Below are 21,139 nucleotides of genomic sequence, written 5' to 3' on the forward strand. Positions count from 1 at the left end.
GTTACCCCAGATGCAATCTCCCAGATGCAGTCATACTCCTACGTTACCCCAGATGCAATCTTCCAGATACAATCTTACCCTTACGTTACCCCAGATGCAATCATAGATTAAATCTGGGGTAATGTAGATTACCCCAGATGCAGTCTCCCAGATGCAGTCATACTCCTATGTTACCCCAGATGCAATATCTCAAATGCAGTCATAGTTCTACGTTACCCCAGATGCAATATTTCAAATGCAGTCATAGTCCTACGTTAACCCAGATGCCGTATCTCAGATGCAATCACAGTCCTACGTTACCCCATTTGCAATATCTCCTGGGCCTTATGTTCTGTGATGTTTGCTCACAAAATCATATTCAGCCTTAGTTTAGGGGATGTAGGAGGATTATGGCACTCCATTTCCGGGGACTTAGACTGGTATGCAGGGGCTGCGGTGCTGTTCCTATATTACTACCACAGGCCTTAGAGCCGTGCCTAGTATTTTACTGCCTGTGCTTGTTCTGCCTTCCTTGCAGACATCCCGAGTCGCCTTCCCCCAGAAAACCAGCGCTCTGCAGAATGGCTCCCAGCCTGTCAACGTCGTCCGCCCCCTTCGCCCGGCTCCCAGCCCGCTCACGCAGCCCCGCAAAGACCTCAAGCCTTCCCGGCCACCGCTACCCATCAGCAAATCCCCCCTCGTTCCTGCCAAAGCTGCCAGCACCCAGCCCAAGCTGCTGCCTCCAAAGAAGCCTCTTCCCAGCAGCCCCGTGAAGACCCCCGTGGTGAGTCCTCCTGGCTCTCTGGGTCTGGGCTCCATCCTTTTGATCCGCTGAGCTCGAAGGGCACAGGCACTGCCTAGATTTATACCCTCAGGCATGTACCCAAGACCCAGCCACAATTGACACCTCCTTGTACTGTGTCCTCATCTAGGTCGTCCCAAAGAACCAGCCCCCACGCCGACCCCTGCCCGGGAGCCCACTTCAGGCCAAAGAGCCTCCCTCCTCACAGACCTTGCTGGTCATGGTCCCTCCAACCAACTTCAAGGCGACAGGCACCAGTGGCACGAGCCGTGTCACGAAACCACTCAGGTAAGTCATGAGAGACACCGATTGCATGGCCAGCTCCCACCCAGGATGCTGGGGGCACTAAAGCTTGGACCAGAGGTCCCCAGCTTCATCTAGTGGCAGAGGGCAACATGTCTTGGGCTGGCAAACTCTCACCGTTTTATTCTGGGGGGAGTCTGGGCTGCCGCAGGCGACTGATCTGTCTTGTCTTTTCCTCCTACAGGTCGGTGCCTCCTCAAAGGTAAGTCCAGGCTTTTGCCCACCTCTCAGAAGGAAACCCCCCCTCCTGTCCCACACCAGCCTGTTGATGTTTCATCCCAGTAGGGAAGTGCATGCTTCTAGGAACGATGGTCGTAAACACTGGGACGGGACAGGGTTGCAGGGTGAGGGTGGAGCTGGGCCCTTCTCAGTGGGGGCAGATGGCAGGACAAGGAGCAATGGGCTCACGTTGCAGCAAGGGAAGTTGAGGTTGGATATTAGGAAAAACTCTCATATGGAGGGTAGTAAAGCACCTAGAGAGATGGTGGACTCTCCATCCTCGGAGGTGTTGAAGACCCAGCTAGACCAAGCCTTGGCTGGGGTGATGGAGCTGTGGCTGGTCCTGCTTGGAGCAGGGGTTGGACTAGATGTGACCTCCTGAGCTCCCTTCCAGCCCTGATTTTCTATGAGTCCGTAACTCTGGAAAACATCTCTTTTTTTGTTTGTTTTATCGTTCTGCCTTCCACAGAACAATGTGTGTGTCTTATTTGGGGGTGCGTGGCATGCAAGAAGATACGACGCATAGTAATCCTAGTCCTACATTACCCCAGACGGAAAAGCCTAGCCATCAGGTTTTAGGAAGAGCTTAATAGCTTCAGGCCAGACTATTTCAATGGGGATCTTGAGCAGCATGTTTGCAAAACACCTTAACACACAGAGACCTAGAGCGGCTGGTGGGTTTCTGCTCTCTCTAATCCCGTGTTTTCCTCCTCCCTTAGACCAGTCCTGGGGTGCAGAGTCCGAACCACTGCTTTCCCCTTTAAGAAATGATGCAGATGTGCGGGGGAAGAAAGAAATCCCAGTGCACTCACCCTCGGACTGGTTCTCCTGATTTGCACTACTGCCGGCAGCCTGCGTCCTTGGGATGCTAGAGGACTATTTTTATAATACAGGAAGGGCTTTCTGCACAACGGGGAGGGGGATTTTTGGTACTGGGTTTCATAAGGGTGGTGGGGTGGGAAGCTGGTGGGTTGCCTCCCTCTTCTGGAATCGGCTCCCTGCCGGTGAGATCGTCTAGACTCGGCGTCTTTCTGTCTCAGCACCCAAGCTGGGATGGGGCAGCGTTTGGGTCTCGCAAGCCTCCAGCACCAAGAGGCAGCGTCAGTGCTGGCTGCAGCGGTAGCTACCTCCTCCTCCACGACCCCATCCAGATGTGCCTCCAGTGCCAGGAGAGCTCGATGCTGGGTGTTGCAATCGGTGCTAGCGCGTCGTGCGGACAGAGCGATTTCCAGGCCAAGCTGTGCCATCTAGCAGCAGGATATCCCCGGAAAATCCCTGATCGCACGCCCCCCGCTTGGGCAGCTCAGATCCTCCTGGGCACGGGTCCTGGCAGAATAATTGGCACCAGATTGGCATTTCATTCGTGTGGCGCTGGCGGCGACGGGGCATTTGGGGCAATTCCACGTTCTGGCTCACGCCTGTCACGTGATGTGAGCCATGGGGGTGTCTGTCTGCTGCTAATCCTGTTATTGTACTGGGGCAGAAGCCCAGTGGTAAGAGCAGAGAGGAGACCATTTTCTGGCTCTGCCACTGGCTTGTTGCATGGCCTTGGCCAAGTTACTGTACCCCTCTCTGTGCCTCAGTTTCCTCATCTGTAAAATGGGGGTAATAATACCTACCTCACAGGGGTGTTGTGAGGTTCGACAACCTGGCGTCTCTAAAGGGCTTGTGAGATCTCCATATGGAAGGTGCTGCTGACCTGTGACGTGCCGGAGCATCTGTAACGTTCGAGTCACTTTGCTACGACACGACACGCGACACGGTCAGTGTCTCAAATGAAAACAAAGGCTTTTTACTGTCTGCTGGTTGCTGTGGCTTCAATGGGGGGGTCGCAAGGAGCAGGTGTCACGGCTCTTGGCTTTCAGACTACTTATACAGATTGAGCTTCTCTTGTCTGACCTCCCAGCTCATCCTGAGCCTGGAGGCTGCCCTGGTGGGAAGTCCTGCTTGCAGTAGTGCAGGCCCTCTACAAAGATGTCCGGTTTGGCTTCAAACGTAGGGCACGATAGAGAACCTGCTCCAGACCTCGGTCGGTTGTTTCAGTGGTTAATGCCGCTAGCTGCTAAAACAACCCCTGCTTGGTATTGGTAAGGCTGAATTTGTTTTGCTTCATCTTCCAACCTGTGGACCTCGCTGTAGGTGTGCCTGCCTAATTCAGGAGCCCTCCACTGTGAGATTTCTGTCCCTCACATAAAAGGATGGTGCCTTAGGGACGACCTAGGCACATCTACATGAGACACTAACTGTGCAGTGGCCTAATAACGCAGTGTTATTATTAGCACCCCCTAAAACACTCAAAAAGCCTCTTCCTCAGCTGATGGGTGGCGCGCCTGGGTGAGCTCTGCTTTTCTTGCTGATGCTGGACCTCTCTTTTCCATCGTGTGGGTGTAACTCAATGGGGAAGCCACTTTATGCCATACAGATGGGGCAGAGGAACTTCAGATGCGTCTGCAGTGGAGCATCTCGGGGATAGAAGTGCCCTAAAACCAGCGTGCAGGCCAGTACTTACACGTGTGCTGGACACTACTTACACACATGTTTACAATCCCAGTCACTGAAATGCTTTATTTAATGCAAGCCACGAGGTGGCAGCAGGTGACTGTGAAAGCCCATGCGTGGGTTGCAGCGGGTTTCCCGAATTTCTGCAGAGACCACGGGCCTGCGTGCAGCTTCCCCTGCTCTCATCTCTAATGCCACCATACGTGTTAGCTGGGCATGAAGCCCTCAGATCATCTGTGACGAGGTTGCGAGGCTGAAGGAGCTATGGGCTGGAGGGAAGGTCCCATGCTGACATGCAAGGTGTAGTCACTGAGCATCCACAGACTTGCCCTGGACTGTGCAACGCGATCGGTTCTGCACCGCCAGCCTTTCTGAATTACCCAAAGGACTTGAGGTTTGACCTCTGGATAGAGGTCGACATCAATTCTCACCATCTGAACCCGCTCCAGTTTCCCAGGGGTGTTGGGGTCTCTTCCAGCTCTGCTCCTAACTCACTGATGCAACCCCGAGCCACCCACATAACCTGTCTCCCTTCCCCAATGAGCCAGCAGTGCTCCAAAGGGTCATCTGGTTCCCCACCCCATCACTTAGTTTTGATGCTGATGATGGAAACAAGATACAGGGCTGGGTGGACCACTGGTCCAACCTAGTCTGGTACTACGTGTGCGCTGAAGATGGCCAGGCTCTGGATTCGTGCCATGTCCTTGTGATGCTGCTCCAGAGCTGTCTCCCCTTAACCAAGGATTTTTTATCTCCAGCTTGCATCTGCTTTGTCTTGCTGTGTTGTGTTGCCTGTTGACGGATAGGACATGCAAATAAAGTAGCCACTGAGGCATTGGAGCCAATTGGGAATATAGGAGGATGGCTAGGGACCCTGGGCAAAAGATGCAAGAGGCCTAGGAGGACTGAGGTGGTGAAGATAACAGATGCCAAGAACGGGCTGGTTCGGAGATAGCCACGTAGGGCTGAGCAGATTTAGAGCATGGAGCCAGCCACAAATCTGCAGTGGGGCTGTAACATTACAATTTTCATGGGAAAAGGTCAGTTTGGGCTGGAATTGTCAGTTTGGGGTTTAACAAAAAAACAAACATATTTGAGGTCCCCTGACCCTTTGCTGGCTTGGCTTTCCTGTTCCTAGACCAGCGATTCTCAGCCTTGGGATTGCAACCCCAAGTGACCATTATACATCCGGAAGGCTGTTTGCACCCAGCACACAGCAGGAGTGGCCGGTGTCCTTGTTTTCTTTTGGAAAACATGATTAAAAAATGGGGTCACGAAGACAGTGTCGACCAATTATGATGAAAATCCGGAAAAAAACAGGAAATGGCGGGTTCCCCTTGCAGACTGGCAGAGCTCCAGCCTGCGAGGGGCTGCTTGGGGCTGGGGGGAGTGCGATCAAGCAGACAGCTGTGTGTGCACACATGCATGTGACAGCCAGGTAGCGTGGAAAGCAGCTCTCGCAGATCCCTCCAGGTAAGTCTATGGGGGGAGAGCAAATTGAGGCCCCCATGGTGAGGGAGGGAGTGGGGCAGGGCTGGGATGCTGCCCAGCTGGGCCAGTGCATGGGGTCCGGGGCTGGGGTGGGAATATGGGGCCTGGGTGGGGAAGCAGGATGGAGCCATGGGTGGCTCACCTGGGGGCAGTGAAGGGAACAACCCCCTGGCCCTGTGCGCACTCCTGGAGAGGGAGGTATGGGGGGGCATGTGCCCCCCATATTTGTGCACAGGGTGGGGGCAGGTGCGGGCTGCCCACCGCAGGCTCAGGGTTTCCTGCCCTGCTGCCCTCCTGCTTGCTGGGCTGTGGAGCCCTGAGCCCACATCCTCCCCACCATGGGCTCCACTCCAGCTGTGTCACCCGTTGGGTGGGGGGAAAGAGAGTTGGTCTTGTATGCTTCATTTTGGGGTTGCAAAATTTTTTCCAATTTTTAAATGGGGTTATGCTGAGGAAAAGGAGCTGGAAATTATGCTTGCAGAAAGATAAAATAAAAACAGGACAATAAAAGCTTTTTTTTTAACGGTTGGAGATGTTAGGAAACAAAAGGCCACAATATGAGTGAAATGGGGAAAAATGACTTTTTTTTCCTTTTTTTTTTTTTTTTTTGCAATGCTGTGTTCAAATTCAGCAAGGGGTACGGGCATCTATTGGCTTGGCTTTTGTGCCTCCTTAAGCATTTTTATGGTGGCAAAAAGGATGCCCATCTCCACCCATAGGGAAAGGGATCTGCTTTCCATGCTTTCTTCCTATCTCCTTTCCTCCTTGCAGAGACCTGCCTTGGTTTGGGATGCGTGTAAAAAGGGTGCTTTTTTAAAAAAGGGCAGGTTTAGCCGAGCTGCCTTGGTATTATCATTAAGAGCCAATTCATTACATTGCTGGGGATGTGAATTTGGAGTGGAAATTGGTGCTGATATAATTAGCATGTGCTGTGATCCAAACTTCCCGAGAGCGGCGATGGAGATGTTTGCCTCCTTGCAAAAGCAAACCAGGACACTGGTCACTACTGCCGCGTGCGGGGTGCAAGCAGCCTTCCAAATGTATAATGGCCTGTACTGGAGACTCGTAGAGTTACAGAAGAGATGTTCCCTTGCACCAAAGCAGGACAAAGTCTCCAAGTCCTTCCCGCCAGGCATTTCTCTAACCTGGTCTCCAAACCCTCCGACGACGGAGAAGTCAGAGTCCCCATATGGAGTCTGTCCCAGCAACTAAAACATTTCCTGGATTTCCAACCTGAATCATCTTAGCTACAAATTAAGCTGCTCTCTTGCCCTGTGCCGTGAAGCTCGAGCTGGGGTCAAGGTTGTAGGCTGACCACGCAGGAAGAGGAGGTGTGATACGCAGCGGTGGTTGTGCCCGGGGATGTACTTCTGCTCCTTCCTCCAGTCTGTCTCTTGTACCTTATCTTCCTGATGATCTTTTCCTGGGACTTTGCGCAGGTCCCGTTGCATCGTGTACTTTACAAACAACACGACAGATAGCACGCGCTCCGGAGAGCTCCCAGTCCGGCCTACCATGTCATCAGCTCAGGTCCTGCTGGGTTTCTGGGCTGTGTCACTCAGAATAATCTCAGCTCTTGCAGGGACTGGAGCGTGTGGATGTGCATGTTTCCAACACACATGGTGCATCTTAAAGCCTGTGGGCTCCACTGAATCTCTAGGTGAGAGCCCACGAACCTCCCTGGGCCAAACCCAGATAAACGATGCAACACACAGGCCTTGACTACACCAATGTCCGATCCCGGCAGACATTCAGACCTGTCCACCATCAAAAGCATGCCTGGTGCCCCAGGGAATGAAGGCAATCAGGACTCGTAGTAGAGATGATATCTTTCATTAGACCAAGATTTTTGCAAAAAAAAATAATCTTGTAATTGCCAGCTTTTGGGCACAAACACCCTTCATCAGGCATTGGAGAAAGGATTTTAGAAGTTCTCCTGGATAGAAATGAAAGGTCATATTTCATAAGGTTTCACAGAGGAGTCAATAGATGGAAAACTCCTCTGGGCAGGCAGTTTATGAAGCCTCTCACCTTCAGTGAGGATCTGTGATGCCGCTAATTACCTTGAAACAAAGGCAGGGGCAGGATCTCAGGTTTCGGGTGGTGACAGTTGCTTTCTGCTGGGGAAAATATGAAGATTTCATTTTTTTTAAAAATGCCTAAAATTCGATATCTTCCATGTGTCAGGTATCCAGGTTGTAGCTGTATTGGTTTAGGGGAAAAGGCAATCAGGACTCGTAGTAGAGATGATAGCTTTTATTAGACCGCCAAGATTTCTGGAAAAAAAATCTGTAATTGCAAGCTTTCCACTCCAGGAAATGAAGTCCAACTGGACCTCAGCAGCCAGGGAAGCTGTAGGGCTGTGTACACACATCAGCTCCTACCTAATAGTAGATGCTTGACCACGCAGAAGAGGTGTGCAAGGAGAGCTTTGTTACTTCAGAGGGCCTTTGTGTGTGCACGTGGGTGTGAACTATAGACAAGGCCATGCTATGTGCTTCCCAGGGCATCTCAGCCTTCCTCCGGACATCCTGGACCTGCAGGAGTTTGAATCGTCTACGTGCCTCAGTTGATGTGATGGCAGCTATCTTAGCCATCAGCTGCGGGAGCCCCCAAGCCAGAAACAAGATTCCCTTCACTCTCAGCTGAACAGCAGGGCCCAGTGTGAAGGCTGCGGTACGCCGACCAGCGGAGTGCCCTAGCACTGACATACGGAAACCAGGGTGTGAGGACTGAGGCCCTTCTGGGCTGAGAGCGATATTGGTTGTGCTCAGCAGGACGGCTCAGGAGGTGTGTGTGCAGTCAGACAGGGAGGAAGGGGGAGGTAGAAGGAGCTGGTTGCATTTTGGGGAGGAATCATAGCAAATGAGGGTTGGCAGGGACCTCAGGAGGTCACATCTAGTCCACCCCCCTGTTCCGAGCAGGACCAGCCCCAACTACATCATCCCAGCCAAGGCTTTGTCTACCCGGGTCTTCAAAACCTCCAAGTTTGGAGACTGCACAACCACCCTGGGTAACCTGTTCCAGTGTTTTACTGTTCTCCTCTTGAGAAACATTTTCCTCGTATCTAACCTACACGTCCCTTGCCGCAACATGAGACCATTGCTCCTTGCACTAGCCTGAGACTCCGGAGATCTGGATTCGACCACCAGCTCCCCACGGGACCTGGGAGAAGTCCCTTCAACTCCCCGTGACTCCGTCCCCTGCCAGTGATGGCGAGGGGTTGGTGCCTCCACGCTTGGCCCGTCTTGTCTATTGAGAGTGTGAGGGATGTGAGCTCCTAGCCCTCTCAGAAACAGTGGCACAAGCTACTTTCTAGATCTGGGCCACTCACTGGGTGCATCTACATGTGCATGAACGTGCTGTAGTTGATGCGCATTAAAGCTAGTACCTCAGTTGTGAGGTACTGAGAAAATGCACACTAGCTTGACTGAATGGGCTTTAACCAAACAGTACTTTTTTTTAGTGATGCTTTAATGCACATTAAAGTAGGCTAATGCGCATTAAAGTGCATGTGTAGATGTGCCCACCCTGAGTCTGTATAATACCAAGCCCTGGAAATGGAAGGGGAGGTGGAAAAAATGGCACCCAAATGTCCAGCAGTCCTGGACAAACCTTGCATGGTGTATGGGGAGCAACCATAGGCAGATCTCTTAAAATCACGTACCGTTCCCCTTCGTACCCTCCATGCACATACCCACCCGGTGCTCCAGGCCTGGAAGGAAACCAGAGCCGGCGCACCACGCCGAGCCAAGCTGCAGTGAAGTAGTTAACAGCCAGGACTCTGCCTTTAGGCCCATCGGCACATGCATCCTCTCTTTGCTTCTTTTCTTCCCTTTTGTCTTTGTCTTCCGCCTATTCTCAAACGTTGCAGGGCTTGATTGCTCCCAGCGACGTGCCAACGGTGGTCCCAGCATAAATGAAAGTCTAGAGCACAGCTTGATTTTAATTCACTCCATAGGCGTTTTGACACCTCTCTCCATTTATAATGCGCTATGCAGGGCGCCGGCCCTTCACGAATGCAGCGTGGGGAACCCTGACGAGTGCTGTTGCTGGCGTGTCGCCTCGAGCTCGACTCTTTATCTTGCTAATTTCCAAAATCTTTCAGCGGCAAGAAGTGTCTTTCAAGTCCCGGTGCTAGGAAATACAAAGTGAGCCCGGGAGTGGAGAGCGTGGTGCTATTGGTGTCGAAGGCAGAGGCAGGGGAGCACCTTAAATGTATCACAGACAATATCTTGAAGGGCCCCCAATACTTGGCATTGATGCCCTTGGCTACCTGATGCAATATGGCAGGCTCATGTTTCAGGCTATCTCACCCAACTGAGCAATGCGGAGTCAGGTCCATAGGCGGAGAGGAGGCGCTGAGGGTGGCATTGGTCCCCTTTGCATCTGATCTGATTGCTCCCCAGGGTGACACAGATGAAGAGTGGACAGGGTGGGCAGCTTGGTCTCACGTGCTGTCAGTGCTGATTTCAGTAACCAGTCCAAGGTCGTAGCAGTGAATAGGGCAGGGCAGGTGAGACGGTAGACGCTTCTCTCTCTTCTGGGTTAATACCGTGTATTAAAGGGCTGGCTAATGGGCGCTATTACTGCAGGGCAAAGTGTGGGTGAGTCTCACTCTCCCCTCTTTCCATAGCAATAATGCCCATAGGCTTGGCCCCAATATCATGACTGCATGAGAACGAGATGCAACGAGCCCCCGCCGCCAGCATATGGCTGTATGGGAATGGGTGGGTCAATGCTTCCTAAAGACAACCTTGACTTCACAAGGAGCACGGAGTTCATAGGGATCCTCCAACGTGACAGTGGTGTGTCAACGAGAGCCGCATTGCCGCGGCCACAACTCAATTACGGGACGGGCCTACATCTGGGCGAAGGTGGGAACAGTCGCGTCAAACTGGCTGAAGGTAAATGGTGAAGTATTAGTGACCTTGAGAAGCAGCAAAATCAAAGTGCCGCAAAGGTGGTGATGATTTTTGCTGCTTCAGTTGTAAAAGCCACAGTGAGATGTTCCATTTTAGCTCCTTATAGATCCCGGGCACATTTTGCAAATGGTAAATGTGGTAGTTAACAGGTCCCTCGGCATCCGAGCCATCATATTCTTCCCTCCTAAATTCCCACTCGTGATTTCTTGCAGGTGGGCGCTCATTTCCTATCTATAATATTGTACGATATTGCAATATGCTTCTTAAGTGGCAGCTATGTCCTGCAGCCCAGGCGCCTGGATTTCATCAGTGGGTGTTGGTACGTGCACATGAAGGAGTGTGTGTGTGTGTGTGTGTGTGTGTGTGTGTGTGTGTGAGGAGCTATGCAAAAGGCAAGGATGTCCTTGGGCGATCTCTCTTATGGAGACAACTACATCATCGGGACAGTTCAGACAGGCTTTTGAATGCAAGGGCTTCTTCCTCAAGCCACCCCAGCGATAGTTTAAAACCAGTTGGAGGAGAAGGGAAAGCAGTTCCCAAGGGTAGCAGACAAGCAATTAGCAGAAGAAAAGAAGCGGCTTGCTGGGAGATTGAAAGAGAGATGCATATTTCTGATCCTGTGAAGTCCACGGACAAAACACAAGGAGCAAAAAAGAAAGAGGGACCAGAAGAACCAGGTCGCTGGAGAAGACCCATTCAACAGGAGAAGGGTCAGAAAGGGTGAAAGTCCCTGCACTGACAGCCACGATCCAGTTAGGGAGGTAAGTCCACGGACACGATCCTGTCTCCAGCCCGCCGTCCGACTAGATGCACGATGTCTGTGAGAAGCCTCTGAACAGCGGCCTTGGAAAGGAAGGCAAGTCGCATCAGCAAAAGGAAAAAGAAAGGTCTGCTGCCACTAAATTGCATTTATTTTTGCAGTCCTTGAGAGCCCCTGGGTCCAGTTCCAAGGGGACCTCGCTGTCCAGGAAGCTGCTGGTTCGACGGGGAAGGCGGCTGCTCGCAGGGTGGGCTGCGTGTGGGGTCCGCGCCCCGCATCCGGGAGTCGCAGGAGGGGCAGGGCAGGCCCAGGATTGTCCCCCGTGAGACAGACCCGGGGAGATGGTGCAGAGCAGCACGTGGTTCCAGTAAGAGCTTTGCTCTTCTGGGGCTATTCTGTTCATTTATTTGCTAGCTGGAAATGTGCTCAGCAGTGGGCAGGACAAAACAGAAGGCAAAGTCCTCAAAGCTCGCGCTACGGTGTCAACTCCTAGTGCGTAGGAATTGGGTGGTATGCTTTTAAACAGTTTGGGAACCCGCTCCTGGTGCTCGCTGCCTTGCATGCTTCAATAGCCACCAAAGCCGCAGCGGGTGTGGGTAGCCAGGCCTTGTGCCCAGCATGAGGTCCAAGTAGGCAAGCAAGGCTGGCAGGGCCCCACCGTGACCCCGTGGTTCCTTCGTACTCTTGCATGTTGCATAAAAAGCAAAAACACATCATTGTCTTGCGGTCCCTCATGGCCCAAGCACCATTAAAAGTCCCTCTCCATCCTCCCAAATGAAGAGCTGGGTCTCCTTGCTACTCTGTATATTCAGTGAACATTGCTGGTACAAGGAGCTGGGTTAGTGAAGAGTATAGGGCTCAGTTATTCTTTGACCAGGTAGAGAAAAGACAACATCTCGCTGCTGGTCCCTTGAGTCTCAGTCCTGGCTCCGTCCCAGGCCAGCTCTCTATTCAGGGAGCTCCTTTGCTCTCACGCTTTCTCTGTTTGAAGATGCAAGCTTTCTGGATGCTCCCCCCTCCAAACTCTGGCTGTGAGGCTGCGCAGGATTATCCATCCTCGGGGTCTCAGCATGTCCCTGGGAGGTCTATTTGGAGTGAAATAGTACTTGGAAAGTGGGAATTGAACAAACGTGGCCAATGGTGTTGCAACAAGTTCACGGTATATGCAACTCTCTTGCTCTCCAGGGGTGTGCTGCACGTTGGCTCCGAGCGCACTGCCTTGGCTTCGTTGAGCTGAGCCGTGCCATCCTGGCCTTCTTGTCTACAGCCGTGCCCGGTCACTTGTGTGGCTTGGCCTGTCCCTGGCAGCTGTCAAATCCTGATATGCTTTGGCTTCACCAGCAGCATTATCCCTTCAACACCCGTAGGCTCTGGAAAGACGCAAGCCAATAACCAAAGTCCTGAAAAGGCTTTGCATGGCGATGGGGGGAGAAGTCTCTCCCAATGCCACCTGTCTCGATAGCTCCGGCAAGCCAAGGTCTGCAGGGCGAGGGCGGTTTTGGAGAAGAGGAGATGCAAAGCTATTTCAGACCTCGATCCCGGGTGGGGACTGCCGCGCCGCCAGCCCCCTCCTCTGTTTCTAGAAATCGAGCAGGACCCAGCTTGAACACCTCTGTGGATCACCGCTGCAGCGCCTTATGAGCAGAGAGCCAGTTTCCTGAGCCACAAGATCCCAAGTCATCTAGATCAGCGGTGCTCAGCCTTTTGGCCCTGCAGGCCAGACGAGTGGTGCAGGGCCAGTCTGCAGGCTGGATTGGGCCTGGTACCACCCTCTCCCACCCTTCATTTACTGGGATCGGGCGCTGAGGTCCACAACATCGCCCCTGCCTGCCTCCCATGCACTGGGATTGGGTTTCTGGGGCCCAGCACCGCCCCTCCAGCCTGGATCGGGGCTTGGGGACCCTTCTCTCCACCCCATCCTTGTAGGTCCTGTGCACCTAGCATCAGCTCTGCCCAGCCTTGTGTGCTGGGATCAGGTGCTGGATCCAGCGTGCAGGGTCTGGAGTTCCCTATGGGTCTGGAGATCTGGCAGTCGATGAGTGGTGGCACTGCTCTTGCACCACCAAAATTTCCGGACCTGTGGGGAGCCCTGCAGGCCAGGTGGCATGGTGCCATGGCCTGGTGGTTGAGCACCCTTGATCTAGTTCATAGCCTACCACCCCAATACGGGTGCTCCACAGGCCTGGTGGCCCTGCGACACATTCAAATGAAAGCTGGAGAGAAACCAACTCTAGACTTGTTACACATTTTCAAGCACTAACTGGATAGCTAGCGGGCTCCATTTTAGAGCTGAAGAGTCATTTTTATCAATTTATAATTTTTATCACTTTACAATTACTTTGTGTGGCTCACCAGTTAATTTTGTGATAATTACCTGGTCTAAATATATTGCACGATAAACCAGTTAATTGCATGATGTCTGTAATGTGTAGCCGGGGCCTCGGTGTCTATGTGGGGGAGCCGGTTGCACTCCTGGGGTCCGTATCTGGGCAGTGTATGAAGCCAGAGGGGAGGCAAGGGTCCGAGCAATCTGACCATCTGATGGCTCGGCCTGTCCGTGCCTCGCTGTCAGCAGCTGGGTGGTAGCAGAGGAGCAGGGTGGAGCCCCAAGCCAGAGACTAAGGCATTGAAAGCCCTGTTTCCACGAGGAGCGGAAGAAGTTGGCGGTAAAGAAGGACCAAGCAACGAGCTTGCACCACGCTAAGCCCTAGCAGCTCTGCAGCCCACGCAGCGAACGTGCACCTCGCCCGCCTTTGCAATAAGCAGCCGCTGCTTAAAGCCGACAAAGTCTTGCTAATCTCCAAGGCGCAGGCATCTCTCCAGGATAAGAACCCAACCCGCGGTGCCATTCTGCTCCTGGCTTTGCTTAATGGATACAAAATGAGCTATAATTTGGGCAAATGAACTTTCTGCTGGCTGCAAGTGTTGCACAAACAGCTTGCTTTTTTTTTTTTTTCTTCTCCCCGGCCTCACCCCAGAAACAAGCCGGCATTGCAAGATGAAAGCCCAGCCGCTAGGCGAGCTTCATGCATCCTGGCTCTTATGTTCCCTGAGCTGAGGTGCACAAGAGCTTGCATGCATTTGGCCTTTCTATCTCCACCATCCTTGGCATGAACTACTGTCATCCTACAGGTACGCTTGTCTACCTCTCTCTGTGGTGGCGCAGAGCTGGACATGTAGACTCATAGAAAACAAGGGTGGAAGGGCCCTCAGGAGGTCACATCTAGTCCAACCCCCTGCTCACAGCAGGACCGGCCCCAGCTACATCATCCCAGCCAAGGCTTGGTCTTAAGCAGCTCCAAGGAGGGAGAGTCCACAACTGCTCTAAGTAATGTGTCCCAGTGCTTCACCACCCTCCTAGTGGAAATGTTTTCCCTAATATCCAACCTCAGCTTACTTTGCTGCAGCATGAGCCCATTGCTCCTTGTCCTGCCATCTGCCCCCACTGAGACCAGTCCAGCCCCATCCTCTTTGCAGCCCCCCTGCAGGGAGATGAAGGCTGCTATTCAATCCCCCTCGGTCTTCTCTTCTGCAGACTCAGTCAGTCCATTTCCCCCAGCATCTCCTCACCAGTCAAGTCCCCCAGCTCCTGAAACATTGATTAGAGCTGGCCTTCTCATTTGGTTTGCACCTAGTTTTTCAGCATGGAGCACGATTCCCTGTGTTGTTCACTTGTAGGGATCTTTGGGAGGGGGGGTCCTCAGCTTTTAGAGCAAAGCAGAAGAAAATCGACTGAAACAAGACACAGAAAGGTTTCAAACCAACATCTTAATCAATGGAGGTTTGCCAGGGTGCTTCATTTGATGCCGCTCTGGACAGTAATGACAGAGAATGAGCAAAGCTGCTCAGTCAGGTCCTGGCATGGAGCAGCTAGCATGGTCACTTAAAAAAAAAGCCCCACCGAACAATCAGGCAGGGAAGTTTGTCTCCAGGTGTGGTGTTCTCCGCAGCTGGAAATGGCTGCTCTGTCCCTTGCTAAGAACCACAGAGCAGTCAGGCTGGAGGGGACTTCCAGAGGTCGCATCGAGTCCAAACCCCTCTTAAAGCAGGACCAGCCCCATCCAAACCATCCTCTACAAAGCCATTGCCTAACCGCTCAGCAAAACTGCGCCGTCGACTCTGACACAACACAAGACAACACACAAATCTGCCACAGGTAAAGCAGGGAGTCCACAGCAGCCAACATCCCGCTGCTGCAAAGTTTGTTAATATGCACTGAAGAAATCCCAGGAAGAGGCCCACCGTAGAGGAACAAGCCACCGTGATCCCAGCCTGACCATCTGACCTTTACTTTCCCAAATAGTCTTTATCAGGTGTCTGGTCGCAGATTAATCTGGGGGGGAAGACTGAGGCAAAGCAGGTGTTTAGTAGCTCCTCTTTCTTTGTATCTTCTGCTAAGAGTTTGCCCTGAACCTACAGCTTCCTTGGTCTTTCTTTTCTAGCCGACATCCTTCTACAACCTCTTCTTGCTTGCTTGTCTGTTCTTTATTGGAGAAGTGTCCCCGGAGTGCCACCAACAATGGAGTCATGGTCTTTTCTGGAGTTGGCTTCTGATTTGAGGGCCAGCAGGGGTGGATCGGGGTCCCTGAACCACTCCAGGGCCTGAAGTGCAAATCTGTGCCTAGCACCCGACGGGTCTGCAGGCACGCAAACAGGGGCGGAGAGTCAGTGGAGTGAGGGGTTTGAGATGCTGGTGGGTGCTCACGAAGAAGCTCAAAGCAGGTGACAGTCTTGTGGTCAGAGACCGCTCAGGCTCAGGGTGTGTGGGTCTGAGTGACCAAGTCTCCGCGGCATCGCAGCTGGTTGGACTCTGCAGAGGGCAGGGCTCCTTGTGGTCCAGCTGGGTAGAGCCTACAGGTCCGTCTGACCCACCCTGAGCTCCATCCCTAGCTACCCAATGGGAACATCTACACAGGACGCGTTAATGTGCATTACCCTAATTTAATGCACATTATGGGCACGCATCTACATGTGCATGCCCTTGATGCACATTAAAACTGCAAAATTTAGTTAATTGTGCCTAAATTTGAAACCTGCAAACGCAGGTTTCAAATTTAGGTGCAATTAATTAAATTATATTAATGCTCGTGTAAACATGACCCAGCACTAACTTTAGTGCCAGGTCTGCCCGTCCACTAGGGGCACATGGCAGGACTGCAGGGACTGGGCACTAACTTTAGTGCACTAGCCAAGTGCACTAACCAAATGCCAAGTTCACTAACTTTAGTGCCAAGTCTCTGCACCTGTGGACACTGCCAAAAATAGCTTAATGCGCATTAGCTTACTGCACATCAAACTTAATTGTGCTTAAATGCACGTGTAGATGCACCCAGTGGGTCACTCAGGTTGCTGGGGATGGAGGAAAAGGAAAGTGCTACTTCCCAAAGTGGATTCCCCAAGATGTCAGCACCTCAGTTTGCAAAGCTGTAGCATGCAGCTGAGTAAAGCTTCTCTTTGTTCCACTCGATGGTGAATGGATCTAATGCCCGGATGACTGAGATACCAATGGGTGTTTGGCTGGGCTGGTCCTATCCATGCACAGTCAAGACTGGGGCATTGGTTTAACACTTACTCAGAGGGCAGAGCCTAAGTGCTACTCCCGAGGTAGTGTGCTACCAGGATGTGAGTGGTCAGACCCAATGGTAAGAGCCAAGGTGTGGAGCTAGGCACATAGTCACAGGAGAAGCTGGGAGCCAGGAAGTCTACTGAACAGGCTACCCAGCATTGTCCCAAGGAGGTTTTGGGAGGGGCCTGGCTGCCCCTTCCAGCCAAACAGGAGGGACACGGGCATGTGAGCACTGGGTAGTGGCCAATCAACCTTGATGGGCTCCTGTGACCGGTCCTGACATCAGGAGATCTTTCACAATCCCTTTCTAAGCATTACATCTCCTAACATCTACCGGTTCCACATCCCACTGATCTTGTGGCTGGTGCTTTTAGACTCACAGACCCCAGGCATCAGCTTCGCAGCCAACACACCTGGGGCCATCATCAAGCAAGCACTCACCTGCTCTGATGCCACTTAGCTTCGAGATCTGTCACCGTCCCAGCACAAGATCATCATCTCCCTGCAAGGCTCCAAAAGCCCGATGGACTTGACGTCTAGCTCCAACTCATTCCAGTCCTGACCATCTTCCTGGGGTGACCATTACCTGCCTGATGCTAGCCAGGAGGAATTATTTCCTAGCAACAGTAGAGCGCGTTTGCTTGTTCTTCCTCTGGACATCCCCTCCCAGAGGCCAGCTCTCCCATGCACAAGCTCCTAAGCCAATGCCTGGCTGATTCCACCCTCTCTCCTTGACGTCCAGCAAAACGCCGTCAGGAGCAAAAACAAGAGAGCCGCGATTTTCAGCAGAATACCAGTTTCGATGATTATACGCTGTGCCGACATGACATCAGAATAATGGGGGGCAGCTGATGGGTTTGGTATCACTTGGCACTTAACATGCTGTCTTATTTCTCTCCTGTCATTCCCTGGTGTTAATGGCTTCTTTGCGATTGGCTAGATTGCATGACCTCAAGGACACCACGCTTCACATTTTTTTGCCTTTAATGGAAGGCTTTGTTTTAATAGAATCGAAATGACACCTCTCTGGTTCGGCCAGAGTTCAGAAAAGCAGATATGAGGGGAGAGAAGTTGTGTATGCCTGAGAAATATTTTCATCACTCCCTAGATAGGAGGGTGACCTGTTCCCGGGTGGAGTGGTGCTGCCTTGGCGCCTGAGCTGCTATTAGAGCGATGCCTCCAGAAATGAAGCCGGGACTTTGGGGGTTATTGATTCGAAGGCAGCCAGACAGTGGAGATTGCTGCACGTTAGCTGAAATGGTTCTGTGCATCGGCCAGAAATTATAGGCATTTTCATGACAAGAATGGATGGGTCCCGGCTTGCTGAGCGGCGTGGTGTTACTGCATCGGGTCCCCATTTGTGAGACCGACCTTCTCAGATCAGGGAGAAGAAAGAGCCTAAAGTCTTCTGAACTTCTTCATGCCTACTCTTTCAGGTTTGTATCCCAATCGAGTTTCATTCTTTTTTATCCATGTAAAGACCATGGAATTGAGGATCTTCATCGTATAAGTTGCCCTCAACTATGCCCAGCCATGTGAGCCATCTTTGCTCACCTACTTGCTGGGGTAGCAAGTATGAGGCCCAGAAGGAAAAAGAAGTGGGTGGACCAATTCCTAAAAGAACAGGACACATACACACGCACACAACCCTTCTGGGCATCGCGTCCACCACTTGCTTCTCCTTTTGTGCTTCAGTCTAAGGACAGGTGATAGAGATGGGAGGTGGTGTGGCAGAAAGCCACCTTGGTTTCTCCCCCAAATCTCTGCCCTGTGACGCTGTGACTAAAATCTCTGAGCTGCAACCATTTGATTGGGGGGGGGCCTGCACACAGGGGACCGCACCCTCGGCCTGTCTATTTAGGTAACTTGAGCTGGCTGCAGTCCTGAGGGAGGGGGGAGACCTGCTCCCTCTGCCTACATGACTTGCATCAATTACCTGGGTGGGGGGTTTCTACCTGGTGAGCTGGAATCTGCCCGGTAACAGGTGATGTATTTCAAATTGGTTGACTGACAGCCAACTGGGGCTGACCTCCACTGGACCAGGTGAATGAGGTCACGGGGGCTATATAAGTTAGGATGGGCTAGGAGGCTCTCTCTTCGGCCATGAGGTGAAGCAGCAGCCATGCGGGGGACACAGAGGAGCATGACCATCTAAAATTGGCTCTCTCCCCCAAACTCACGAGCTAGAAACCGCCTGCCTCCAGAGGGGAATTGCACCAGCCCTCGGAAGATGCTCGTGAGGAAGCTACTCAATCGGATTAGATATCTAGCTGGCAGTAACACAGATGCGTGATCAAAAGGCTACCTCAGCCACACTGTTTGCTCTTTAGGATTTCTAAGATATTGCTCAATCCCGTGCCCTAGTTTACCCTACCCCTTGTAATCAATAAAGTTCTCCTTTTTTGACTGGTGTGGGAGACTTATTGAGGGCTGGGTCTAAATTATGCCTAAGAGACCCCTTAGGTCTGCGGACTAAGGGAGACTTTACTTTTTGCCCCCGACTTGGGGAAGTGCCCCAAGTGCCTGTACTGGGTCAAGTACCCGTAGGACTCTTAGGCCTGTGTTTCCCCTGAGGACACAGGGCCGAGACAGTCCCGTATCAGGGTGGTGGCAGCACATTACCTCCAGACTAGTGAGTGTGCTCCGGGAGAGGGGTCGGCCGAACATAAGGCACCCCTAGGGAGGCATTCGGAGCCTGGAAGGTGGGCGGGCGCAGGGAGGTGGGCGGCTCAACGCAGGAGCGCCCCCTACTGGCCCGCCTTACATGGTGGAAACAGCGGTAGGATACGAATACCTGGCTGTTTTACTGAGGTGGAATCTCTGCACCCGCCACAGTGGCGTACAAAGGGTAAGCGATAGCCCTTCCACGCTGCGCCATGCAGGGCTTCGGTGCCTACTAAACACACTGGAGGAGCAAGACTGGGAGAAGCCCGGCATTTTGCCTGTGATGATCTCAAACAACTAACGATCACAACAGGTGGAGATCGCTGAGCTGCAGGGTATGAATTAATTGGCTGACCACTGCCTGGAAACAGTAGCATTGAGGCCTAGGTGTAGACACCGGCAAGGACAGGAAGGATCACAGGACACCCGTGAGGAATATATTTGTAAGTCAGGTTAAATAATAGATTGGCCCTACATATTTAAAATTCAATACTACATTAACACAGCTGTCTCCTCAATAACATTGCTCCCCTTAATTTCTGCTGCGCAAATGCTGCAGTTAACTTACTCCGTGATAATCCTGCACTGCTCGCTCATTGGGACGTATTCCACCCACCAAGACATCCAACATGGTCCACCCTTTCAAAACCCTTTGCCTTTTCCTTACTTCCTCAATGGCACACAGGATGGTCAGCACAAGCACCAGTCAATCTCCACATCATCTCTGACCCTGCCATCAACCAGGGTTTAACTGGCCATACCATTACTGGGCACTTCTCAACTGCTTTCAAACTGGACAGGGTCACTGTGCCTCAAATCTATACCAATGGGGTCTTTGCAATGACAACAAATGCTTTTGTGGACAAGTTCAAACCAAGTCCCACGTTGTTGACTTATGTCCATTTACTATGCTACCTGGTGGCCTTGCATAGTTCTTGGGCTTCTTATAGACCTGATGGCAGGTCTGCTGCTTACAGATTTGGCATTTTTGTTCTCTGGATTTTGGAGGGTGAAGCCCTCAGCATGGACAGCATGCTACCCTAATTTTCATGTGGGTGGAGAGGATACTGGCAATGATGGTGAGGTCCTTGCCTTGTGCAGCCAAAAGATGCCATCAGAAGACATGATGTGGCAGGAAATTGTGTATGGAAAGCCATCATGGTGTCTCTCAAATACCTGAAGGGTGCTTATTGAGAGGATGGTGATGGCCTTTTTTCCATGACCACAGGGGATAGGCCTCCAGCTGCAGCATAGGACATTTAGGTTGGATATTAGGGGGACCTTTCTGACTATCAGGGCGGTCAAGCATTGGAGCAGGCCATCTAGAGAAGTTGTGGAGCCTCCATCTTTGGAAATTTTCAAGAGCCGGTTGGCCAAACAGTTGGTTGGGATGGTTTTAGTCAAGGACGATCCTGACTGGGCAGGAGTCTGGACTAGATGACCTCAGGAGGTCCCTTCCTGCCCAACTTTCCTATGATCCTGTGAATGTAGATGTTGAATAGTGAAGGAGCTGATAAGGATCTCAGTTTAACCACCTCAAAACTTTGCACGGCAATATGTTTCCACAACTTTTCAGCAAGGATATTGGCTTCTTCTGTCCCTATCTTCTACTTTTCAAATAGAAACTGCTTCTCTGGGCTATCTACCCCCGGTCTGAGGTGTTATATCTGTTAAAGACTTATTGAGATGCTGTGGTGATGGAGGACAGAGAATAAAAGTTTCTTGAAGCAAATCCCACACTTGCTGGATTCCCCAGTGCATGGACTGCTTTTTGCCTGGAGATGGATATAACACTGGCCCGTCCAAGCCACTGTCACGTAAAAGTGGCCCTGAGGACCATGCTTGTGTTCAACTCCATGGTACCTTTGCCTGTTGGATTAAGCTCCCGAGGGGACTTGAATGCCACCTCGCTTTGCTTTTGAATCACAACA

The 21,139-nt window shown here is 52.0% G+C and overlaps 1 protein-coding gene across 1 annotated transcript in view; it reads left to right on the top strand.

Annotated features, from left to right (window-relative positions):
• ADAM33 (ADAM metallopeptidase domain 33) overlaps positions 1 to 3,098 on the top strand; it is a gene marked incomplete at its 5' end in the record, with an annotated part of 53,893 nt that extends 50,795 nt beyond the window's left edge. The window contains 4 exons of the mRNA XM_019552558.1: positions 518 to 763; positions 912 to 1,069; positions 1,269 to 1,286; positions 2,023 to 3,098. Coding sequence (XP_019408103.1) covers positions 518 to 763; positions 912 to 1,069; positions 1,269 to 1,286; positions 2,023 to 2,074 — 474 coding nt within the window. The remainder of the gene's footprint in view (positions 1 to 517; positions 764 to 911; positions 1,070 to 1,268; positions 1,287 to 2,022) is intronic.
• Positions 3,099 to 21,139: the final 18,041 nt, after the last annotated feature.

This window comes from Crocodylus porosus, unplaced genomic scaffold, assembly GCF_001723895.1.
Source record: "Crocodylus porosus isolate Cpor-Errol unplaced genomic scaffold, CroPor_comp1, whole genome shotgun sequence".
NCBI classification, from domain to species: domain Eukaryota; kingdom Metazoa; phylum Chordata; order Crocodylia; family Crocodylidae; genus Crocodylus; species Crocodylus porosus.